This window comes from Hippopotamus amphibius, chromosome 11 (genome assembly GCF_030028045.1).
Source record: "Hippopotamus amphibius kiboko isolate mHipAmp2 chromosome 11, mHipAmp2.hap2, whole genome shotgun sequence".
Classification (NCBI taxonomy): domain Eukaryota; kingdom Metazoa; phylum Chordata; class Mammalia; order Artiodactyla; family Hippopotamidae; genus Hippopotamus; species Hippopotamus amphibius.
This window is the reverse complement of record NC_080196.1, coordinates 19,702,818-19,727,289: the sequence shown is the minus strand read 5'-3', so window position 1 is coordinate 19,727,289 and position 24,472 is coordinate 19,702,818. Positions and strand designations below refer to the sequence as shown.

The 24,472-nt window shown below is 38.8% G+C and overlaps 1 protein-coding gene across 5 annotated transcripts in view; it reads right to left on the bottom strand.

Annotated features, from left to right (window-relative positions):
* CARMIL1 (capping protein regulator and myosin 1 linker 1) overlaps positions 1 to 24,472 on the bottom strand; it is a 303,069-nt gene that overhangs the window by 94,447 nt on the left and 184,150 nt on the right. For all 5 annotated transcript variants that reach the window (XM_057699574.1, XM_057699573.1, XM_057699569.1 and 2 more), the window contains 8 exons: positions 23,042 to 23,145; positions 20,557 to 20,634; positions 20,331 to 20,407; positions 17,268 to 17,372; positions 11,686 to 11,755; positions 3,928 to 4,009; positions 2,986 to 3,085; positions 2,829 to 2,883 (listed from right to left, as the gene is read on the bottom strand). In XM_057699574.1, coding sequence (XP_057555557.1) covers positions 2,829 to 2,883; positions 2,986 to 3,085; positions 3,928 to 4,009; positions 11,686 to 11,755; positions 17,268 to 17,372; positions 20,331 to 20,407; positions 20,557 to 20,634; positions 23,042 to 23,145 — 671 coding nt within the window. The remainder of the gene's footprint in view (positions 1 to 2,828; positions 2,884 to 2,985; positions 3,086 to 3,927; positions 4,010 to 11,685; positions 11,756 to 17,267; positions 17,373 to 20,330; positions 20,408 to 20,556; positions 20,635 to 23,041; positions 23,146 to 24,472) is intronic.

Below are 24,472 nucleotides of genomic sequence, written 5' to 3'. Positions count from 1 at the left end.
GACTCATATATCCACAAACTGGCATCATGCATTTGGTTATAGTTTTCCCGAGTGACTGTACTTATTGTCCTTATTGTCCAAATTTGACCATGTTTTCTAAACGTAATACATCTAGGGTAAAATCAAAAGGTATTATTATATAAATTAGAATCAAGTTTTTTAAGGTTAAATGGCATAGCAAGTGCTAAGGCAATTAACACCTCAGCTCAAAAGCCTGCATGATCTTGGACTCAGGCAGGTTTAGGAAGGTGGCTTCAATCTTCTTAAGAGTCTACATTCCAGTAGATGGAAAAAGACTACACGAACAATGCTTCAGACTCGGGAAACTTCATGTTTTAAATGAAAACATAAGCAATATTGCTTTAATAAAAAGTTGTAATCGCATCTCCCATCATTTCAATAAGCTCTATTCAACTCCTACAAAAATGATATATTACAGTTTCTTCCTAATACTGGAAAACTGCCAAGTCTCCAAGCTGGCGAGCACCAATTCCAGTACTATATTCAAACTCTAATACACCCCAGTTAACACTTAAAAATAATAGGCAGAGTCATTAATGTGAACGGAACAGCTGGAGTTGTATGCATATTTATAAGGTCATCCCTTCTTGATTAACTGCACTTCCAGGTAACACTACTATTTGAAATCTTACTATTCCTGTTCATAGCTGAACATGCTTCATCTGACAGTCTGTCTCCTTGCTACAGGCATTCCCAGGACAGACAAGCATGGGTTTGCATGTAATACTTCAGAACAAGAGTCCCTATCATCTTGGTCCTTCAATGTTACTATCCTGCGACTCTGGGCACAGCAGCCTGACAAACCACTGTCCAAAGCTATAGGCAACAATGCAGCCCATGTGTCTAGGTTTTCCAAGTGAACCTAACATGCAATACTGGGCGAATAAAGTATTCCCTGGGCTGTCTAAGAACAAGCTCTACAGACACAAGGTCAGAATGTAAAAAAGCAAAGAGTTTACTTTTTACATGTAAAAACCTTTAAAAAAAATAAATAAAACCAAAAAAAAAAAAAAAAAAAAGCCCAGTGGTGTCAGTTATGGGTGGAATTTTTATAGTCACAAGACTCAACTCCTAATCATTTTAAATTATTTTGCACATTACTGATTCAGAAGTAGGGGGAAAAAAAAGGAAGGTAATTGCTTTTTGAAAAAGCCACCCACTTTTCCATGACATGAACATAAAAGGCTTTTTTCACTGTACATTATTAGCACCACACTTTTCAAATTTATAACTTGATAGAATTCACATTTTCGTAGCAAACTTCACCATCTGCAAATGCGTTTTTAGGTGTACTTTAAATATTGACAATATCTTTGAGTAAGGGACTTTGAAAATTACAGGAACAGAGTTTGAACACCCTCGTGTAACAAGCAAAACATGAAATCAAAAACTATATTTTTCATAACATAAATTTTCCTAAAGCATGTGCTAAGGGACAAATATTTAAGAATGATTACTAAATATGATTTTGCAATATTGGCTTCCCCAACCTTTTAAAACTGGGCCAATATTGGGAAATCAAAATCTCAAATACAGCAGGGTGGTATAAAGTCAAATTAAACATGTAAAACAAACTGCATAAATTCTGAAAAGTGTAAATTACACTCTAATTATGCCTCTAACTCTAAAAACCCAGTATAAGAGTAACAAAATATGCGGTTTATTAGCAAATGAGGACAAAGAGAAGTGCTTGAATTCATTAAATAATAATGAGTTTCATTTCCAGCCCACAGGTTGGAAATTATATTCACACAACGAAGAGGCATGACAACAGACTTTTCTCCTGCCCTCCAATCAGAGCCCTACAAAGAAATGCGGACAAGGATAAGCAAAGTACCAGTCTCCATCTCTCCTGACCCCACGGCTTTCTCCGAAAATTTAGCTTACAGTTATAGTAGAATTTGCTATTACCCTATATGGAAATGACACTTTTTAAAAACGTGACATATCTCACATGATTAATATAGGAAACCACGCTTATGACCTACGAAAGTAGCTATCACCAAACGTGAATAATATGAATCTTCATTATGCAAACTGATCTGGATTTTAGGAACCATAAAAGCTCTTTGATGGCTGAATAGGACTAAGATAGGAAGGGGACAAAATCTTAAAGTGCATCAGTAAAATATAAGGTGTGATGCACCAGGGTTCAATGAAAGGAATTAATGGTAGAGTGCTTCTCGCATTGTCCATATAAGATCTTCTTTTTTTTCTAATGTATTTCTAAAGGCAGCCAAATAGGATATTATTTGAAATTAAATTTCTTTACCCTGAACCAAGTCTTAGCCACACGCAACTAAAGAGGATAAGAATGTAAGAAGGATTATTAGAGTTCAAAACACAATTTAAGACGGGGAACAACTTTCTTAGTCTCTTGTAATTCTGCATAATTACCAGACGAAATTCAAATTAGCAATATGATGTTTCTCAGCATGATATAAGGTCATAAAGTCAACTACAGAGTAAAATTTCATGCTTGCAGATTAGTGTATAAGCTGAAGCTAGGAAGTAGTAAGGCTTACTGAAAGATAAGCTTAGGAGTCAGTGTAAACTTCTTATTGTCTACTAGTTACAATCTTCCTTTAATTAGTGATGAGTTGAAAAAAGTGAAAAGTAAATTTTAAGTTCAGTCTATAACTGTACTAAAGCATAAATATTTATTGCACTTAAAAATAATAACAATAGAAAACGTATACAGAGATGAAATTATCTGAAAGCATATCAGCATTAACCCAGCAGACATAATTAATAAGAACAGCAACAAACAACAGATTTTAGGCAAGAGTGTTCAAAATAATACTCACTGATTCTTCATCCTGAATCATCTGTACTAAGTTGTCCAACACAGGTGTCAGATTTCTAAAGAGATTTTAAAGATGCGGACAGTGGGGTGAAATCAAAAGCGTTCAGGAGGCTGGTTACTGTCATCATTGTCATATAAAAAAAATGCAAAACTCTTACTTGGATTTCATATTATTAAAATTTTTGCCTAACGCCAGGTGTTGTATTGATCTGTTTTTACTGAGCCACACTATTAAGGTAGATAGGTCAGATTCTAAACCTGGAAAGAATCAGAGTAAATGGAGAATCAACACATGTCGATAAATAAATTCTCAGGTGCAACACAATTAAACAAAGGCGCAAGGCAGCGGGATGACTTTCTGTGCTGTCCTGAGAGCCCTGGCAGATGGATTCTAATCTCCTTCTCCACCCCTCCCACCACCAAAGGAACTTTGGGTCCTCTTTTTATGTCCTATTATTTCACAAGCATAAACTCATTCTTCACAAAGACGTATCTAAATCTCTTATGTGATCAGTGGCTAAATGAAGTCAGCAAGGAATGGGGATGCAGGACAGCAGAAAGCGTCCTCTCTCCCCATCCCTTCGTGAGAGAGATTCTGACATACTGTTCACTGGCAGGTAACTGCAGGTAAAAGTTGTCTATGCAAATTCATACTGCATGTGTGTCTATGCAGGTCCATACTCACATGCTACTATAACCAGCAGAAAGAAAGCTAAGGAAACCAGTTTCTGAATAAACAAAACCTCAATTTTATTACCACTAAGCATGCAAAAGGTTGGACTCAGATCTTTATTAATGTATTGATGATACACATATATACACACACACATATACAAATGTACATATATACTGTACATTTTTTTTTGCCTGAATTGTTTTACTGCATAGACTTTTTATTTTTGGCCATGGAGCAAACTTATTAAGACTATAACACAGAATTATTCCATTAATAAATTCTGTTAAATTAAAAGGTCCTCTAGTCAAGTGAAATAACAGTTTTAATAAGGTGTCACCTAGATTGGGCTAGAAGATTATTTTCCCATTACTAACTTGCTTCAAGTAACATTTCTACGTCTTGTCTTCTCTGATTTCTGACTTACCATTATCGGAGATGTCTAGGCTGGTGATATTGTGGATTTCGGCGATGCAGCCTTCTAATACCTGTGCACCTCCAGATCTCAGCTAGAAAAACACAAACCAAACAGGGTAAAGTGGTCACCTACTGGAGGGGTAAAGCCAAAAAATGAAAAATAGGAGATATAAACTCAAAAAGTGAAAACTTATCAACTCCAAAAAAGCCGATCATCAATGGTAAAGAGCCAATCACTAGTCATTATGCGGTTTCCCATTCCACGCAAGTCTGAAAATCATTAGAAAAAGAAACAGAAGACAGAAGCCACCCCCGCAAGATGGTTTCTGTCAACCCACAAGAATTTTCTTCACTTCTGACTTTTGGAAAGCCGAAGAATCCCTTTTATACATGAGAGACCGCTAATGTCTTATTTGATTATTACAGGTTTCAAGGTCTAACTCTCTCAACCAAAGGAGACAAAAAAGACCTGTAAAACTCTTTTCAACTTTTCCCATGAAACCAAAGCATATTTTATGGAGATCACAATATCTTTTTGTTTTCCATCCAGCAACTATCTGAGTTCCTACTATGTGTGAAACATTGTGCAGGCTGCAGTTTCCCAAGCTGTGGCCCTTTGTTCAGTAAACTTACGACCTAATAAGGGAAAAGAAACTATCATTTCTTGGGAACCTACTATGTGGCAAGGAACATGGTGGTAGTTTCTATACTCACTTAAGAAAATTAAAATTTATGTAAAAATTCTATACCAAATTGATAACACTGTCTACTTGTTCAAATTTTGAGGTAAAAATTTAAAGAATCCTTATTTCACTATTTTAGATGCAATATGTCTGTGCTACTCTGGACCAAACCCTGCCAATTTCCTTGGCTGCTTATATGTTAAGTAGAATTTTGCACAGATATTTGGAATCATTTTATTCAGAAGTATTTCAGCTGGGGTGCTTAAATTCATTCTTTCCTACTTTTTCAGGTGACAGCAGATCATGGTGAAGTGCCTGATGTGAACTCTTCATGGGAGTGTCACACAGAGGCAGACCTCCCCAGGAGGCCGGTCTACACACTTCAGGGAAACCAAGACCAACCAACTCCACAGCTGAAGGGCTGTGAATCCAGTGTGCAGATCTATGGCCATTTTTATTACATTTTTGCCAAAGTATTGGTTTATCATAGGTTGGAAATTAAAAAACAACAAGCAGGTTTTTCACAAAGAGACTTGAGAAACACTGTTCCAGATCACAGTTTGCTAATACTTGAAGAAGTGAATGTTATATGTAGACTATGTCAACATTAAAGCAAGAAATAATTTAGGCAAATGCTTTAAAGGAACATAATTTGATTTTCAGACCATGAAAAAAATTATGCTCTTGAGAACAGAAATGTAAGTCTTTACAGTTTCATTATTTGCTGTTAGTGATTTCTCGGTTGAAAAGTCAAGTTTCTACAAGAAAATCTCTACTTCTTATTCTAATGTATAGTAAAATTTCCATTTGCGAAAATGGAAAAATAAAGGTGAGATTTCAGTGCCCCATTCTGTTTATTTTACAAATACTGACTGATATTTGCAGCATAAACCCATAATACTAACATTTTCCAATACTAAAAAACGTCAACATACCCTAATTTATTGATTCATAAAGTACTTACACAGTGGCCAAGCTAAGGGAAGCCCAAGGAGAAAAAACAAAAAATGTTATCAGCAGTAAGCAGAATAAGAACAGAGAAGCAGAGGTCTCTATCAACACACGACGTAAAAAGGCAGAGTCAGAAAAAACACTTCCGCTAAAATAAACTCCCAAAACAAAAATCTAAAACTTAAATAAGAAAATAACTGATTTTCAGTTACCAAGAACATGTGATCGAATTCACAGGTTATTAGATGCCTAAAATTCCCCCAAAGCTTAACACTTTCCCAAAACAGTAAAAGCTTTTCCATTACTGTAAATGAAATTCCTTTTAAATGAATTTGCATAATTAGAGGCTGTGTCTGCATGTAAAACTGGTTTTTAAATTACCTTCATTTGGATCCCACACCAGAGTATTATTGAAAAAGAAAGCAAGATCAAAGAGGAGTAAATGTGACTGAATTGCTTAATACTTTTTGAAATGTTAAAAATGAAATCACATTTCTTTCGAGAGAGAAGTGTGGTCTCGCTCAAGGAAGGTGGAATATTTCAGCTGTTACTCATAGTTCTAAGTGAATAGTTCTATCTAATACAAAAACATCCATAATGGGGACAGAAGCACGGAAAACTAACATCTAGAGGACTTTACATAATTCATTTTCCTTCCTCAAGAGCACTTGCCGTTTAAAAGGAGGTGGCAAGTATTACAGATTTAAATATAAAATAACCTCCCTATTTATCATTTTTCTTCTATAGGGGTTCCATTTTTAATAAAAAAAAATAATTTAATGAAAAAAATTTTTATGTAGGAAATTTTCTCACATAAAACTGTGACTACTATAGGATTCTCCAAGAACAAAAAATGGTTTAACATGATCCAGTTCGACATATCCTCACTAGCAGGGTTTGATGCCAAAAGGCAATTTAGAACCTAAGAAAGATATATAATACGATTGACCCTTGAACAACTCGGGGGCGAGGGGAGTTAGGGAGGCCAACCCTCCACGTACTCAGAAATCCAAGTCTGACTTTACAGTTGGCCCTCAGTATCTGCGATTCCTTCCCCATGTGCAGATTCAACCCCCACCATGTAGCACTATAGCAGATATTTAGTGAAAAAAATACACGTATAAGTGGACCCTTGCGGTTCAAACCTGTTGTTCAAGGGTCAACTGTATATAAACTGTTATTTCCAAGAGAAGGGAAATACTTGCATTTCCAAACAGTTGCCTGCATTATATTATTTACGTCCATCCTGTGGTGAAACATTTTCCACTGTGCATTCCATACCCAGCCGAATAGACAAGTGACAGCAATGGGTAGAGCAATGATGCCCAACACACAGGCAAACCTGCCTCCTCACCTCAAAGCTGGTTGAATGACTATCAGATTGAACGGAGCTGCCTGAAAAGTTACCACTCACCTGTTGCAATGTCCTCCTCGTTACAAATTTTAATATCTGATGCTCTTTTTTTCTACTCACTATCAAAGCACCTTGCGATGCACATGGCCTAATGTGCAGGAAAGTTTCTCCTTAACACAACTAATTCCCACATCCAGACCCGCAACAAACCCTCCGCTGTAACTAGCCTTTGCATCTTCTCTGAAGTATCAGAGATTTTCTTCTCTCACTTGGAAGGAGATTAAGCTTGAAGAAGTCAGTCCCAGCACTGATCCATTCTCCTCTTGAAGTATGACTGTGAAGTAGTAAGATTTTGAAACACAGGCCAGAATGGGTACACCCAGTGCCTCCTTTCAGGCAGAGGAGTAGGTGGGGAGAACGCATACAACGCCAATATCACCAGCACTGAATAACATGGTTTTGAAACCCTTGTTTTGGAACTAACCCTGAGGGCAACGGAACACACACATTTCTTTGAACATCTGCACAGATGCCAAGTCCTTACGCTTTGAGAGTGGTCAGCCACAGGCTATTCAGAGCCTGGCCATAGAAGAAAATGCTGTTTTGTGTCCAAAATCAGGTGTATCTATAAATTGATGAGACGAATTATTCTTGAAAGATTTTAGATAGCTTTGAAGGTAATTTTTTTAAATGGTTTAACCCTAGGTTTGGCATCGTGCCAAATACTATCCAGGCAAACTATTACAGTCGGCCCTCTGCGAAATTTCAGTCCTCAGTTGGTTGAACCCGCAGATGCAAAACCCGCAGATGTGGAAGCCACAGATGCAGAGGGGCACCTGTGTTCACTGCACTCCCTATGGATTTTGACATCCATGGGAGTTCCCAGAACCAATCCCTAGTGGACACTGAGGGACACTGTATAATTCCCCCGCCACGGGTGAAAAATGAGGGCTGAAAGAAGGGAACCTTTGGGATTCCAAGGTCCTTGCCCTCTGTTATGGCACTCTCTTGCCGCCCAAGGACTACTTGGAGCCATTTTCTTATTTTTCCTGAAAGAAAAAAGATTACTCCTTTTTGGTACTAAAAGATCAAGGGAAAGAAAATGAAATAACATAATTAATGTGAAACAGTTAAGTTTTTTCTCTAAGTACAGACGTTACCCATAAATGAAAGGTAAATTTCAGTACTGACCGGCTGACTTTTACTTACAGCACAAAAGACTACGGCTCCAGATTTTGGATTTAAGTTTCTAAATAACAATGATGTGTGTGTTGGAGGAAAGCGACTCCATAATTTATAAATATCTGCATGACACTTTTCTTTTAATAGCACGAAGTGTAAATCTCTCTCATTCAATTTTTTTTTTCTTCAGATCTTTATTGGATCTGAAGATTCAAATTGATGCATGTAAAATGCCCCTTTCAGCGCAATACTGAAATACCCCCAAAAGAATAACTGAAGAGTAACCAGTAAATGGTAAAAACAAAATAATTTGCTTAAGCAAACTTAGTCTAAGTTTCCTGTCTAGATAATTTTAATTCCTATTTCAAGGTTACTTTCTCCTCCTAAATAAACTCACGATTTTAGATGATGGTCATTTACTTCTTATGACGCCCATATAAACATGATTTTAAAGTTAATCAGTGGAGAGAAACTGTTTTATAATCAAACAAGTGATCTATTTATAAATACGAAAAAAAATTTCAACATATTTCACACTTGTTCTTTGCTTCCGTGGTTTGGGTAGCCTGCTGTACTCAGAGACATCTGTAGGGGGTGCTGAACCCATACAGTGCCCACATCTGAAATTCCCCAGTATTATACCTCAGGCAGACATCTGACCTTTTAGGTCAGTCAGTCCCTCATCCTGAGGAAGTCACCCCTGTGTAAATGACTTCCTGAGATGATTATAGCATCAGGGTGAAGTTTCTTCCTCCCCCTCCCCCGCCCCCACCACAGGTGGGGACATTATCTGATCATCAGAGAAGGTTAGTGATGAATTCTTCCATGGTTTTGATTGGCATGCTAAGAGTACAGAAGATTGTGCCTACTGTAGCTAAACAGAGAATGAACAGAAACAAATACACATATGCATAATTTTAAACTTCCAAGTCGGTGAAAGCTTTTTTTGAGATACACTCTGAAGCATATGATTTAAGGAGTAGCAGCTAATTCTCTAAGATCATTCTACACAGATAATATTGTAACTCCTGGTACCTTTATAGGAGAGAAGTTTACTGTATCATGGAGACGAGCAGAGTGAAATCTAGTTAAATTCGGACATCTAGCTCTAAGAAGAAAAATGTAACAAGACATCTTAATTTAGAAAAATAATTTTGCGTTTCGTTAACTTTCATGAGCAGCAGTATACCGTGAGACTCTATAAACGTTGTCACCAGTACTGTGATTCAAGCTGTAAGATGGTGGAAGAACACAGCACTAAGGTAGTATTAAGGGGTCCCTATCTCAGCAGTATCGTTTTACCATATAATTCCTAAATGAATGGCCAAAATTAAGTTGGAATTGTCATCAAAATCCTAGCCAATCCTACCACCAGAATGTGACCTAGCTTCTTCCCTTAATAAGAAAAAATTATAAAAGAAAAAGTCAACTAGCCATTCAGTGGAACCATATGAAATCGCCAATAGTCTACCATTTTTTGACCTACAAAGATGTTAATTTTATATTGTTCATCGAATATAACTGTCTTTGAAAGTTATTCCCAATAGGATCACAAAGGAGTTTAAAGAACAAGTTACATAACAATCTAACAGTGTTCTTTGGGCATATGGTACCTATCAACTTATTTGAGAACAAAATGTCTTATATAATATTCTAATAATTACTAGTATTAATAACAATCAGGAGAGTATACTTTCATTATGACTCTGCCATTAGTGAGCTGGGCTACTTCAGCTTCTTTAGACCTCAGTTTCCTCATCCATAAGCACGAGAATCAGATGAACACATATGTCCATTCCAGTTTTGATCGCAGAATTAATTGAATCATGCTGTAATGGCAGCAATCATGATCTTTAATCAGGATAGTAAAGCATATGGGTTATCGCTAATTCAGTATTTTGACCTCACGGAGCAACTTTTTTGTTTTTATAGAATAACCCTTTCCATTCTCATTCTTCTTATTCCTTCCCTCATAAAAAATTTTTTATTATTGGCATGCCCTTCATAAAGTGCTGGTAAGCAAATAATTAATTCATATTACCAGAGCTGGTTTGTTTTATGGGCTGTCTTTATAAATAAAAGAGCATTGATTTACACATGAAAATTTCACAATGCCAGGTTAGGTTTTCGGGATTTTTCTTTTTCTCCCCACAAACAAAAAGACTAGTAAATCACACACAGTTGGCATTCACCCCAGCTCAAAATTAATAAAAAATCCTGCACTAACAATTTATATGGTCGCCTTCATACTTGTCAGTCTCTAGAATTTTCAAAGAGGTAAAGCATTAATCTTCAATATTTAGTGTTGGCATGGTGCTTGGCTTTTTTTTTTTTTTTGTAGCTAAGGGAAACACAAGGCAAAGTAAGACACAAATACTGCCATCCAGGAAGTCACAACCTAGCTGGGAAAGCATACAGGAGCCAATTAATAACTGTGCAGTGGGTTCAGTGTCCAAATGCATGTCACCATCATTGAGTACTAGACAATTAGAAAGAAACAAGACCACAAAGCGCTGAAGTGGTCAGGGAAGAAATTCACAGTTAAGCGACAATAGATAGATAAGCAACAATAGTGAACAACCTTTACTGGTACCGGACGTTCTAAGCAGCACATTTCAAAGAAGAGCTCTTTTCAACCTCATAACAACCTTACTAGGAGAGGCACTAATGTTGTCTCCATTTCACAGATGCAGAAATTAAGATGTAGCGCTATCAACTAATTCACCCAGGATTGCATAGTTAGTCATGGCCAAATTCAGATCAAACAGTAGGAATCTGATGCACGTACAGAGGAAGCTGGACCTGAACTACATCCTCCAAGAGAGGGAGGCCTTGGGGAAGAAGAGGGACGTGGCAGGAGTGTTTCAGGAAGAGAGAAGAGTGGGCATAAAGGCCCAAGAATAGGAATGAAGAGACTCCCACCTCCAGCCCTGAAAAAAGAGACCAAGTTTGACATGATGGGTAAAGTCAGGCTCTGAAGAGGTTGGATAGTTTGTACCCAGGTATTTTCTTACTAATCTCCACACAAACTAAAAGTTTCAAGATAGTGAAAAACTTCAGGTACCCTCTAAAACGTAGAAGCTGTTAGTCTCAATTCTCTGTGTGTACTTTGATAGAAAGTGTTTGGAGTTGCTATAATTTTGAGAAGCAGCTTACTTTTCTCGTTCTAAAATCAAGATATTAAAAAGCAAAATTAATGACAAAGACCTTCCCTTTCACACTTTCCAAATCTATGTTAGGCTGTACACACCTGGCCCCTGCAAGGAATGCTGTATGGTACACATCTCCTGACAGTAAAACTAGTTTAAGGCTTGATATCTCAAAGCTTCATCAGAAAATACTTAAGCAACTGGCAAGAAGAAAGGGAGAAAAAAAAAAAAAGTCATTAAAAGCACATTTGAGTGCTTTCTGAATGGTGTTCCATGGCTCTTTGTAGATAAAATTCACAAAATACAGAACATCAGAAATTTCTATCAAGTGTGTTTTTCTGCTTCATGTATACCCTCTGGAATCACAGTATCACACTGTTTCCAAGAAAAAGACAAAGCAATTTCCAGGCTATTATCTATTCTAACACATAATCTAAAGGGGTTCTTACCTCACAGTTGCTGAGATCAAGAGAAACTCCCTTCAAGTTATGATTACAAGCCAGGCCCAATAACAGCGCCCTGAGGGGAGGAAGCACACACACGTTAGATAAAAACTCCACACACTGCCCTAAATATTTGAAAGCACACCGAACAAAGCCCAGAGAAAGAAGGCCTTTTCTGAATCCTAGGTCAAGCGCCAAGCACCGTCTCACTTTTTTAAAATGCCAATTGCATTTCCGCCCACCAACAGCGGTGACAAAAACGACACGGCAACATTCGTCTGTTTGACACGGAGCAGGTCCCTGATAAATGCAAAACCCAACAGGGTTGCCATTCCTATGCAAATAAACCAACAGTGCTCCTAATTGCACACTGAAATTAAACTGTGTTCATCACAGATAAATGCCCCCCTGCATCTGCTTGAGAACACCTTTAATAATGTTTAGAATATTATTAGGCAATTGTTATTAGGATAGCAAAGTAAAGCTAGTTTTCCCTAAGGGTTATGTTAATGGGGGAAGGCAGGCTCCAGAGTATGCCAGGATGTGAAATCACATCTAGGTGAGTTTATTTTTTTTAATAAATTTATTTATTTATTCATTTATTCATTTATTGGCTGTGCTGGGTCTTCGTTGCTGCGTGCAGGCTTTCTCTAATTGCAGCGAGCGGGGGCTACTCTTTGTTGTGATGCGCAGGCTTTTCATTGCAGTGGCTTCTCTTGTAGAGCACGGACTCTAGGCGCATGGGCTTCAGCAGTTGTGGCACATGGGCTCAACAGTTGTGGCTTGCGGGCTCAACAGCACAGGCTCAGTAGTGGCGCACGGGCTTAGCTGTTCCGTGGCATGTGGGATCTTCTCGGAGCGGGGACCAAACCCATGTCCTCGGCATTGGCAAGCAGATTCTTAACCACTGCGCCACCAGGGAAGTCCCTAGATCAGTTTATTAAAGGACCCACAGAGGCGGGATGCATAAGGGTGTAACAGCGTGGAAGATAAGGAACCAGTCTTGAGTGTGAGTGCAGGATCCTTCCTGTCTATCCAATACTAGCTGACCACAGGATAAACCCCATCACCGCTCTGCAGAGGACTTTTCGTATCTGCTTATGCAGGAGACCAGACTCACCATCTGGATCTGATACGTAAGACAAAGAATTGACTCCACTGTTACAAGACAGTCCTGTAAAATGCAACACCGCTGAACAGGCTTGAAACAAAAATTTCACACAAACACCCACATCTGTTAATTACACCGAAAGGACGAGACACCCTCAACTAGGCCCTGCGAGGAATACAAAGATGAGTATGAGAGGGCTGCCAATCTCAAGCAAAGGAAACAAATGTGTGTGCAAATAACCGTAATGCAAGGCAGACAGTCATAAATACTAGAGAGTAGAGCCAAGGCAACTGCCACCTGGGGGTGACTACGGGTTCCCAATGTTCCCAGGAAAGGCACCTCCACCAGCCAAACTGCAAAAATTCCCCAGGGGAAGGGGGAGGTGGGAAGGTAGGGAATTATTTCAGGCCAAAGTCTCTGAGATTTTCCCCCTCCAGTGATTCTCTGGCCTCATCCACTGAGAGACAACCCCCGAGGTGGGCAGAGCATAAGAGCTTGGCTGCTCCCAGCTACAAAAACAACCCTTGGGGGTTAGAGGGGTGAAGGGAGTACATGCCTCTTCATTCCTTTAATCCAGTTCACTGTCCCTTCTTCTAAAACACTCTCCTGTGAAAAAGGCTGGGCACATCTCATCTGTGTGCGTGCCTCTGTTCAATTCATTATTCAAGTGTTTCTCTTTTCCTGAACGGTGACTTTTCCCCCTTTCTTTCTTGGAGGCAATATTAACCCACCGAAAGCTATTGGTACTGAGAACCAAAAAGCCTGTCCTCAGGTCCTGATTCTGTTACTGAGCATTGGGTAGCCTGAAGGACATCACTTTTCCTCTCTGTGTCTCAGGTTCTTATCAGCAAAGTGGGAGAGTTAGGACATTACCAAAAAGGTCCCTACATTTCTTTAAGTTTCTAGGACTTAGCCACATATTTTAACATTGTATTTTTATAATGCTTAGATGGAAGGAGAACTCTTCCTACTTTTCTGATGTGTAGGTTAAGGACAAGGAAATAAATGGTGTCCTTTAAGATACTTAACTATAGAAGGCCAATGATTAAGAGGTAATGACTCATGAAACAAATACAAATAACCCACAGAAACTATCCCTAGTAAAACAAAACATAACAACTACAACAAAGTACCACAGGCTCTGGGGGAAACGCTATCACAAGGTGTGTTGTTTCTTTTAACCCAGCATGAACTGCCCTCGCAGTGTGATCCTCTTGGTCCTCAAACATTCATGCAAAATTGGCTAAGAGAAGAATCTGTATGTCATTCCCACAGCTCTGGATATGGGCTGCTAGCTATAATCTTGGAGTAGCACATCCCTCCATTTTAATGGCTTTGTTAAAAATACTTGGCCAGGGCTATGGGGTCGGCAGAAGGGGTGCTATGTGGCAGGGAGGGAGGATGACACAGGCAAGAAGGGACAGGGGAGAGGGCAGGAGAGAACCAGACATCAGGAAATGGGGACTCGTGCCTCCCTGAGCGATGCTGGAGCAAGGAGCATCCTTGGGACACACAAGAACCACACTGCTCTGGAGATTTTAGAGAACCTCAAGGAATGGCATCACCTTATTCTTTAAAAAGCCCCAAAATACTTTGACATGGACAGAAAGGAGCCTCCAAGGAAAAACACAGCTATGAAATAAGCAATTACATTCTTTGTGTTGCTTCTGAAGAACCTCTAATTAAGTGAGGAACTTCTATAAAATATTGATATGTCCAAACTTGAAGTGTGACTCTCAAAAGAAGTTGCATTACTTCAGCTTATTCTCTTATGGCTACTGATCCACCTTTAAGAAACGAGGGCCTCCCTCCACCCCTCTTGGTGCTTGGGGGTGCGATGTGGGTTTAGGAACAGGACTGAGCCAGGGTCCGCTGGCCGACAGCAGTGGATTCTGCAATGTACCTCCCAGAGCCCCCTTGCCTGTCGGACCTCTTTGGGGGATGCCGCAGCTGAAGAAAAAATGCCTCCCCCAAGGTCACATCTGCTTCTAAGGGCTGCCTGTATCCAAGGACTGATCAACACAGGGGTATAAAGGCCCAGCCTCCTCACCCCAGCTCAGGGCCACTCCAGTAACAAAGTTCCCATTGCGTCGGCTGCGGACTTCACTGTGACAGCCCCAGTTCAACTTCCCTTCTGTCCCATCCCGCTTTCTTCCTGCCACCCCCTCCACAGGTGGGATTCCAAGAGCACTTCCTAATAAACATCCTACATGCTAATCTCCATCTCTAAATCTGCTTCCCAGAAAACTCAACCTGTGACAGTGCGTTTTGACAAATTACTTAGCTTCTCTGAGCTTCAACTTCCTCAGCTGTAAAACAGGGATAATGATACCTTCCCACGGCTGTTGTCAACACTGCAGGTGACAGTTTGTGGGTGAGCACCCAGTTCTGTGTCTAACTTAGGGCAGTGCTTGGCAAGTTCTCTTCCATCCTCATCCCCTCACAGGTAAACCCAAGCACCTCAGTTTTTGTTCTCTCTTTTCAAATTATAGTATCACATTAATTGTACATCTGGAATTTTGTTTATAGAATCTTTGGCCATGAAGCCTTTACCCTCACATTAAAATTTTTACTGAGTAAAACACAGACCTGAAGAGACTACATGCATACCTCTCGCATTGCACTTCACAGATATTGACTTTTTTTTTCCCCACAAATTGAAGGTTTGTGGCAATTTGCATCAAGCAAGTCTATTGGTGCCACTTTTCCAGCAGCATTTGCTCACTTCATGTCTCTGTGTCTCATTTTGGTAATTCTCGCAACATTTCAAACCCTCCATCAGCAAAAAGATTACGACTCGCTGAAGCCTCAGATGACGGTTAGCATTTTTTTAGCAATAAAAGATATGTACATTTTTTGGACGCAATGCGATTGCACACTTAATAAACTGCAGTATAGTGTAAACATAACTTCTGTATGCACCAGGAAACCCCCAAATTTGTGTGACTCACTTTATTGCAATATTCACTTTATTGCAATGGTCTGGAACCAAACCCACACTATCTCCAAGGTCTGCCTGTACTGATTTATTATTAAACATTCACATAAATAACAACAGGTCACAAGATTTAACACTGAGAAAATAACTGTTAAGTATAAATATTTACAAGTCTATGTCTATAATAAAGTACAGTAAACCCAGCGTTGTTGTGGGGAGAATTATTTTATAAAATCAATTGCACTAATCAATGAAGAACTACTCTATATTTTACAGGAACCAACAACATCAGTGTACCATGTACCTATCATTAAAATTACTTTGAATATGCTAATTTCCCACTGATATGATATGATAAAAGCAAGTCTGGTTTTGCTTTCTGGTCAGTGCCCTGCTGGTATCAAGTCTGTTGTAAATGCTCAATAAATATCAGTTGAATGAATGAGTGTGGTTAAATTATAACAGATCCCCTTTAGAATACTGATGCTGATAGCTTTATTAATAGTCATACAAACAGCCTAAGCATGAGGGTTTTACAATTTGCAGCTGTTATACTTAGAGATCTCTCATACATAGATTCAATTTTTTTTTAAGAAGGCCTGCTTTAACATCAGGATTTTTACTTATTTAGTTAGTTATTCTTTTAGCACTTAGGTGGATTAACTGTTTTTAAAGGCATCCAATGTTTTAGTCATATGGTACTTTGTAGAATACTGTAATCAAGAATTTCACACTGCTCAAAAAGAAAAAGGCAATTTACAAATTAGATGATTCATTTGCTAGTAAAATGCATAGCAGACATTGATTTTAACATTTCACACAAATTACAAGGGAAAAATTGAATGCTGATTTACATGTCAGCTGGGGAAAGGAGAAATCTGTACGTACGTTTGAACACATCTGACAATGTAGATATTCATAACTACTTGAAAATGTTCTTTTGACTCAAAAATAGATTCTATAACCCGTTTATTTCTGGCAATGATGAAAGGAAATTCAAAGATAACAAATTATTCTAAAAAGTTCAACTTTACCACTACCCCTACACTGAGGATGTTAACCCGTAACATAAGTTGCCTGCCAAGTAAAAATACCAAACAGAAAGATACGTAGGCAATTCAGAAACCAAAGCACCTAAAAACTGGTTCTTTTGCACACACGTGTATAGCCTTTGATTATTACTGTTAGTGGAAATATTGAGAATTGACAGATTTTAAAACACACGAGAATATACCTAAAATGTACTGAACAGAGGTCAATACAAAGGTCATGGTCCCTGCTGCACAACTTTTACAGATCAGTGACTACGGCCAAGGTCACAAACCAAAGGAAGATTTTTTTTTTCACAGAAAATGCAATAATATCAATATCGCACAACGTACTCGAAAAGAATTTGACTTCTTTGTGACCCAAAGCAAAAAGGCATTTTCATCTGCCTTGCCTGTCTTAGGCTTGTACGTCTTTTTCCCTTCCCTCAAGCATATTCCTAATAACAAACTGAACTTTAAAAGCACTGGAGAAAATGAATTAACCACTCACTTTAAGGGCTCAGGAGACAGTTTTGTGCCGGAAAGGCTGATTTGCATCAGAGACAGAGAACTACTAAAAAACTGCTTGAAAGACGGGGGTACTTCTTTTCCTTTCCTGAAAAACAAAACATGAGAGTCATATATGCAATTAAACTTCCAATCTCTGCACCTCACTTCCAAACTGACAAAAGTATTCATCAGTAAATTCAGACACTGTGAAATAATCCATGAACTGGTTATATTTCAGCACAAATTTAGAGGTAAAAAGAAACAAAACGAAAGGTAAATAAATTAATTCAATGTACTTTCAAAAATGATGAGAGGTTAAGAAACGTCAATAAGTCTTTAAAACATTTCATTCTTATTCCTTGTCGCCAAAGAACTCGTTGTGTTCCACTCCCAGGTCTTCAGGAAACTCCGTATTTGAATTTTTAAGAAATAAGGAGTCAAAGAAGATACATATTTCTCACTAATTTAAAGAGCTTTCCCACTGGGTGGCAATGGATTGTTAAGCATCGCTACCTGCGTTTGGCAGCATTTTCAGAAGGAGCAGGTCTCAGACACGACGAGATTGTGACCGGACATCAAGTATGACTGGCAAGAAGCCTGCCATCACAAATATCCTACCCAGCTCTTAGATCCATACCACAAATCTAATTATTTCAGGCCAAATATTAGGATAAAGACAAAACTCCAAAAGGAAATGGCTATAACCTCCAAATGTCCCCTTGCTACACAGTGGGAAGTAAGTGGATCAAATCATACCACTCAACAAGAAGACAGAGTCAACACCGCACTATGAGGGTTTAAGAAAAACAGGATTCCAGAGTCAAAATTGGAATACGAACACTTTGCTTGTTTTGCTCTACCCGATAAAATTGTTGGAAAGATTGAATAAGTACAGTACTTAGCCTGACGCATTGAAACACTCATTCAATGACAGTTATTCATATTCTGTGGAGGGAATCAGAGAATCTCGGGGCAGAGGCCATTCTAGGGGTCAAGCTCAACCATGTATTATCCAACAACATTTTATCTACAGAGGTCTAGGAAACCTGTCAATCTTTGGAAAAGGTTTTAAAACGGGAAAATTTGGGGCTATTTGAGAAGTATCTAACCAACTAGAATTTCTATTTGAGAAGGGAAAAATTTAAGAGGAAAGAGAATTCTGGTAGAATACTAGATGTTTCAGACAACTCTGGTTCCCGATGGCAGAATGATACAAGCTTGTATACGCAGATTCATTTTCTGATGAGTGAATGTCGTTAAAGTTTTCTTTGAGTATAGTTTTCTTTCTGCTACTTTTTCTTGGTGTCAACTGTTCCAATGTTTCCAAATATTCACTGCCCCCTTCTGAAGGAGGATGATGCTCTGTCACCCCAAGGACAGCAGGCTTGGCCATGCAAGTCCCTTTGGTGCATGGGATGTGAGCAGAAGCCATGGGTGTGATTTCCAGAGAGAAGTTTTACCAGCCAGTGTGTATGCTACCATGATTCTTTCTCCTGTGCTATGTGACTGTCAATATTCTAGAGAGGGGCTGTTCTGCCTCCCAGAGTGAACTTGATGTGGCCAGCCCATAAGGGACATGTCACAAAATCGTTGTTGCTGAAGGCTATGGAGAGGGTGGTGGATTGGGGGGATCATTTGTTACTGGAACAACCTGACCTATCCTGACTGCTACACTTATGAAATTATCTGTGAACAAAAGTATGAATAGCCTGGTTAACAATCCACAGCTTAGTGTCAATGTAGCAATTCTGACATAATTACTAAGGGCTTTCTATGATTACATCTAGGTAAGGTAGTGGGTATTAAACAGTTTAATCACAACCTCTCATTTGGAAAACAAGGCAATTTGTTAGCACGATTCTGCTCTATAAGCTTAACAGCTCTACTGAAGACCAGTCATCACAGAATTCACAGTATTATGAACTCAAAAGAGCTGATTATATGAAAATCCTTATAGTCTAAAATATCATTCTAACCCAGGTCCTCAGTCTATTAAAGATCCACCAAAGCATGGCTTCAGAAGCTGCCTTCAATGCATGAGCTGACTGGGTGAACTTAATACCCTCTAAGGCCTTCGAAATAAAGTATCTTAGAAAACTCTCAACTTTTCCCACTATTTTATATCCTACATTTTACACTCTCTGATCTTATCCTACTGAGGTATTCGTGGCATATTTTTGCTATCATAAAGCTTTACATCACTCTTGAAGTAATGAACCATGAGTGCTTTAAAATACAGAATAACAAATTTATGAGCCATAATTGTAGAACATAGCATGTCTCAATTCTGAATTTTCCAAACAAGTGACTGTTATCCCTTTGAATATGTAAAGTTTTCAAGAAGTTAACCAAGAAAAAAGGAGGTACTTGTAATATTAAGCAATTCTCCATGTTATGAAAGAGCATATAATGACTAAGATATGGTTTATGACTTGTGGTAATAACTACAAATGCTAAGTGTTGACCTGTATTAATACATTAGATGGTCCCAGAATTTCACAGTTACATAACCCATGTACTTTCCATAATTCTGCATTCTCCCATTCTACGTTGCTGCTGTGTGTGAATACCTGTTGCTTCTAATCTACCACCTGATTTTGCAAACAATTCTAAGTCAGGAAGGTAAAAGTGAGGTACTTAGGCGGGCCCTCCATTTCTACAAATCAGAATGCATGAGCTTTGGGATGACTAGTCTCTTTGCCTCCCAGACACAGCTGATACTTACTTCAAAGTGCATTATTGAGAAACACCTATCGAGGTTCCAAAAAGGGTTTGTTTTTTTTACCATATTAAGAATGCCTGTTCGTATATGAGAAATAATACTTTATTACATAGTTCACATAGGCAGGCTGGAGTTATCAACGAGAATACTGTCCTGCAGGCAAAAAAAGATGTAACAAAAACTTGAACTTTCAAGGTCTAATATTCATAGATAATGGTTTAGGACCATCTCCTTCTTTCATGCACAACATTCACCCTTTATCATTTTCTTTTCATCTCACTACAACTTTCTCTCAGAGAAAGACACTCCTAGATAATAACGATGGCATGAATGAATCCATACCGGTGAGAAAAGACAGTTCTGGAGACATTGAGCACAGCTAAATACTGAAGGCAGCCACGGAGAAGAGCTCCACAGACCTGAGAAAGAAATAAGGCACTCTTACTTTCAAGTATTTCTAGGACTCAGAAAATATTTTATTGGGGAGAAAGCCCATTGTTTCCCATCTAAATAGCTGTACTGAGACCCCCACCCCCACCCTCAACAGAAAAATATAAAAAAATATTACCACATCCAGGGAACATTCTGTATTGGATAAATCCAGATGAGCAATGGCATTTGGCTGGGCCAGAAAACTGTACATAGACTTGAAACAAAAAACAAATATATTAGGATCCAGAAGCACACATGTACACACACGCCCGTGCATGCACGATGCAAGTTAATATTTTAAAATCAAGTTGCCCAAATCCACTGAGGATCATCCTCTACTCTTCCCAAGAGGATGGCAGAATTTTCTGTCATTCCATCACCTTCCCTGAGAGCAAAAATCCAAAGAATATTTTACAGCATGTTTAAGTTAAAAAAAAAATAAAGGTCAAATGTAGTCTTGGCTACTAAACCCCCTTTTTGTTATACATGACTTACTTTTCCTGAGTGGCTCCATTTTTATTATACAATTTTGGAACAGTGCTAATTAATTTTAACTGCTGAGACTGAAATACCACCTGAATTGCAGCCACCCTATCAAAATGCTAATCACTTCTGAAAGTGTTTAAGGAGCCACTAATTTGAATTTGAACCACAGGATGGTGGTCTCAGGCTATACTCTCTTCAGTCCAAGAAAATGATTTTTATACCCTTAGTTACTTCCAAAATCTAACAAGAAAGGGCCTGACAGTACTATTAGGTTTTGTGTTGTGTTTTTTTTTTTTTTTTTTTTCTTAATCTCAATTATAGCTAAGACCCTTCACTTTCTAGGGGGGTCACAATGCCTAAACTGTCAAAGCTATCAAAACAATAAAATTAATAACTCTGTTATTCACTAATAGCCTTGTGTGATAGCAGCTGCCAACATCCACCAACAGCGAACCAAATCCAAGCTCCTGACACCAGGTGAATGGCTAAATTCTGCTTTGCTTCACTGGATGCCAGGAGAAACTTGCAAAAACAAATGAGCTTACACTGAGATGTCCTAGTCCTTGGCAAAGACTCATAAGTGTAGCAGCTTAGCTACAGATGCTTGAGAAAACTCCTCTTGACCAAGGAATTCAGAAGAGCAAATATAATTCAAACATATAAATGTTAGAATAACCAGACACATCATGTATGTATTATAAAAAGCTCTGATTCAGAAAAATAATTTTGTTCTCACTCAATGAAAATCTGATTCTCAGTCTGTGCCTGGTGCTGTGATTTTACTTCTGGCCACCAGCTGGGGGAGCTCTAATCACCCTCAGATGGTAACAAGACCATACCCGGCCAGCACTCCTCCAGCAGCCCCTGCTAGGCTGCTCTTCTGGAAGGCACAAGGCTGGTTAAGCCTCTCCCTACACCTGCTTGAATGCCTGCCAGAACTTCAGCCTGTAGGGGCTGGAAGCCCACTGTCACCTGGCCTCATCATTCCACTTGCCCTTCCCCAGAGGCAAGCTAGGACAAGACTCCTGGCTGGCTACTTTGCTGTCTTGGGTGACTATCAATGCCCATATGTTAGCAGCCTTCTTGTTTAATCTTCAGGCTCTTCTTTTAGCTTTCTCTCTATTCTGCTAGTTTGTCACTGTAATGTTTTAGTGGTTTCATATCCGACTCCCTGTTTCATCTTGGGAGGGGACAGATTTATGAATCATCAGAGAAGGTGACGAATACAATTGGACAACACACTGAAAAAGTCATGGCACACCAGGAAGCAAACATTAATATTACGTAAATTAGTTCAAGTGTAAGGGAGAGGAAAATAACTACGAAAAGGACTCTGGCAACATTCCCTGTCTTACAGGGAAAATAAAACAGAAGAGAAATGAGACTACATGTCACAGTGTTTTTCACTCCCATAAAGCAATGGAACACAAATTAAGGTCCTCTGAAGATGTCCGTGTGCTGTGGCCCACTGGTAAGGGAGCATTTCTTCTAAATTCTATCCTGGTGACCAGAGGGGACCATTCACCCCATCTGGTAATGAGATCATACGTGACTCACTGTATCAATAAAATCTGTCAAACATTTATATTACTGATTCAGCTGCATGAAAAATCTTGTTATAATTTAGGGAAAACTTTTTGCCTTCATACTCAAACTTTCAATAGTGGCCCCCTCTCTATTGTATTCATGGAATATGGGACTGAAGTTCATCCCAATATCCCCTTTCTATCAAAAACTATTTTTTAAAAAAGCCAGCAGTCTTCCTAACAATATTATTTAATGATGAAATAATTCATTTTACACTTTCAATCTTTCTTATCAGCCAATTTTAACAGGTGCAATAATGTTTTGAAATAGAGAAAAAATTCCTTCAGAAAAAAGTATTTCCAAAAAGAATTTAAACTCCAACAATCTTAAAGTGAGGGAGATAAAATCTCTGGGATAGACAACATTTAATAAAGCAAGGCTCTGGAACATTTCTCTAAAACACTTCATAAGCTCATAACTAAATGACTTGAAGGTGTCATGATAAAGGGAGACACGGGAAAATATGTTACAAAGCCCTGTTTAGAAATTATTCCAGGCTTATTAAGCATAGCCTCGTTGAAGACGGCAGTAAAGGAAAGAAAACCTACCGAGAGGTCATCTCCGCGAAGGATGTTCCCTGAGAGGTCCAGATGGATAAGGGTGGTGGCAGTCAAGGGGTTGGCACTGAGTGACTGAGAAAGGCTGTTCACCCCTGCAACAGCAACAAGATCCAGGCTCAGTTTCCACCCCAGGAACCAAAATTAGGTTTGTGACTTTCTTTAAGTGGTCCAGCAGCCCCATCAACTTGCAGGACTGAGGTTAACCATAGCCCTGTCCCCAAAAGGCTGCTCTAGGATGGTCTTTCGACATCTTCTCAGGAAGAACAGGTTAGTCACAGACACGACCAACTCACTGAGCAGGAGAAAGAAACAGAATCAACTTCACTTTGCTCTACTTCTAATGATATGGAGGAAAAGGATTTTACTTTAAAGTCTTAGAATGATGCAAGCAGTCTAACTGATCATTTTCATCCTTCTCTTAATCCTGCCAGGTGATTCCTGCCTTAGTGTACAGCACTGAAAGGATGCAGATGCAAATTCAGATACTTTAGGCTATTCAAAGTACTTGGAAATTAATACAGGAATGTACTGCTCTACTTAATGTATTATACTCAAGGCAAAATTTTGATTGAAATGAACTTTACAAAGAGAAAATGATCTGTACACAATGGAAGAAGCAATCAAAAGCAAACACTGATAATTAACACTCTACATACTATCTACATACATAACATAAATGGTTCAAGTTAAAGTCAACTGAAATAAACTGATAATACCACCTAGTGAAACAAAGAATGAATATACAAGGAGGGCAAGACTGTTCTGTAAAGAGAGAGGTTGTTCTACTGTATGTGGGTGATAGGAATTGAAACAGGCCTGTTAGTCAGGACCTGGTAGGCATATGTTCACCAGGCCACTTCAAAATGGGAGCCCAGAAGAGGCTGGTCCCTCCCCAGGATTCAAAGAGGTCGATACACACAATTATCATTGATGATTATTCTTCAGATAACTGGGATATGGGAAAGCTTAATGTTTCTACTGAAAGTCCATGGTGCTAAATCATATATTCTGGAAATATGGCTATTTCTAAATTGGGTATTCTTTTATAAATCATTTTGTTTTTCTTGTTTTTCAGTAAAATTCTTCTTAAAAATCCCAGCCTGTCTTAACCACCTGAAAGGGAAACAGGGAACCAGGTTTCTGTCTACACTTGGACAGAGCCTTCATCAGGATAAGGGGTGAGGATCAAGCCAGAACTGGTCACAGTCACAGGACCTGAGGAGATACTCCAAGAAAAAAAGAAAAAAGCTGAGGGTTACAAGTACTGTCCCACACTGGAGCAGTTCTCTGCTCCAAGTTTAGAATGTTTGGTGTGTGGCACTCATGAAGGGGTTATTATCTTATCCTCCAGCTTTGGAGAGTTACAAAGAACCAGCTCCAGTGTGTGTCTGATAAAGGCTACTGAGACATTTCTCAATG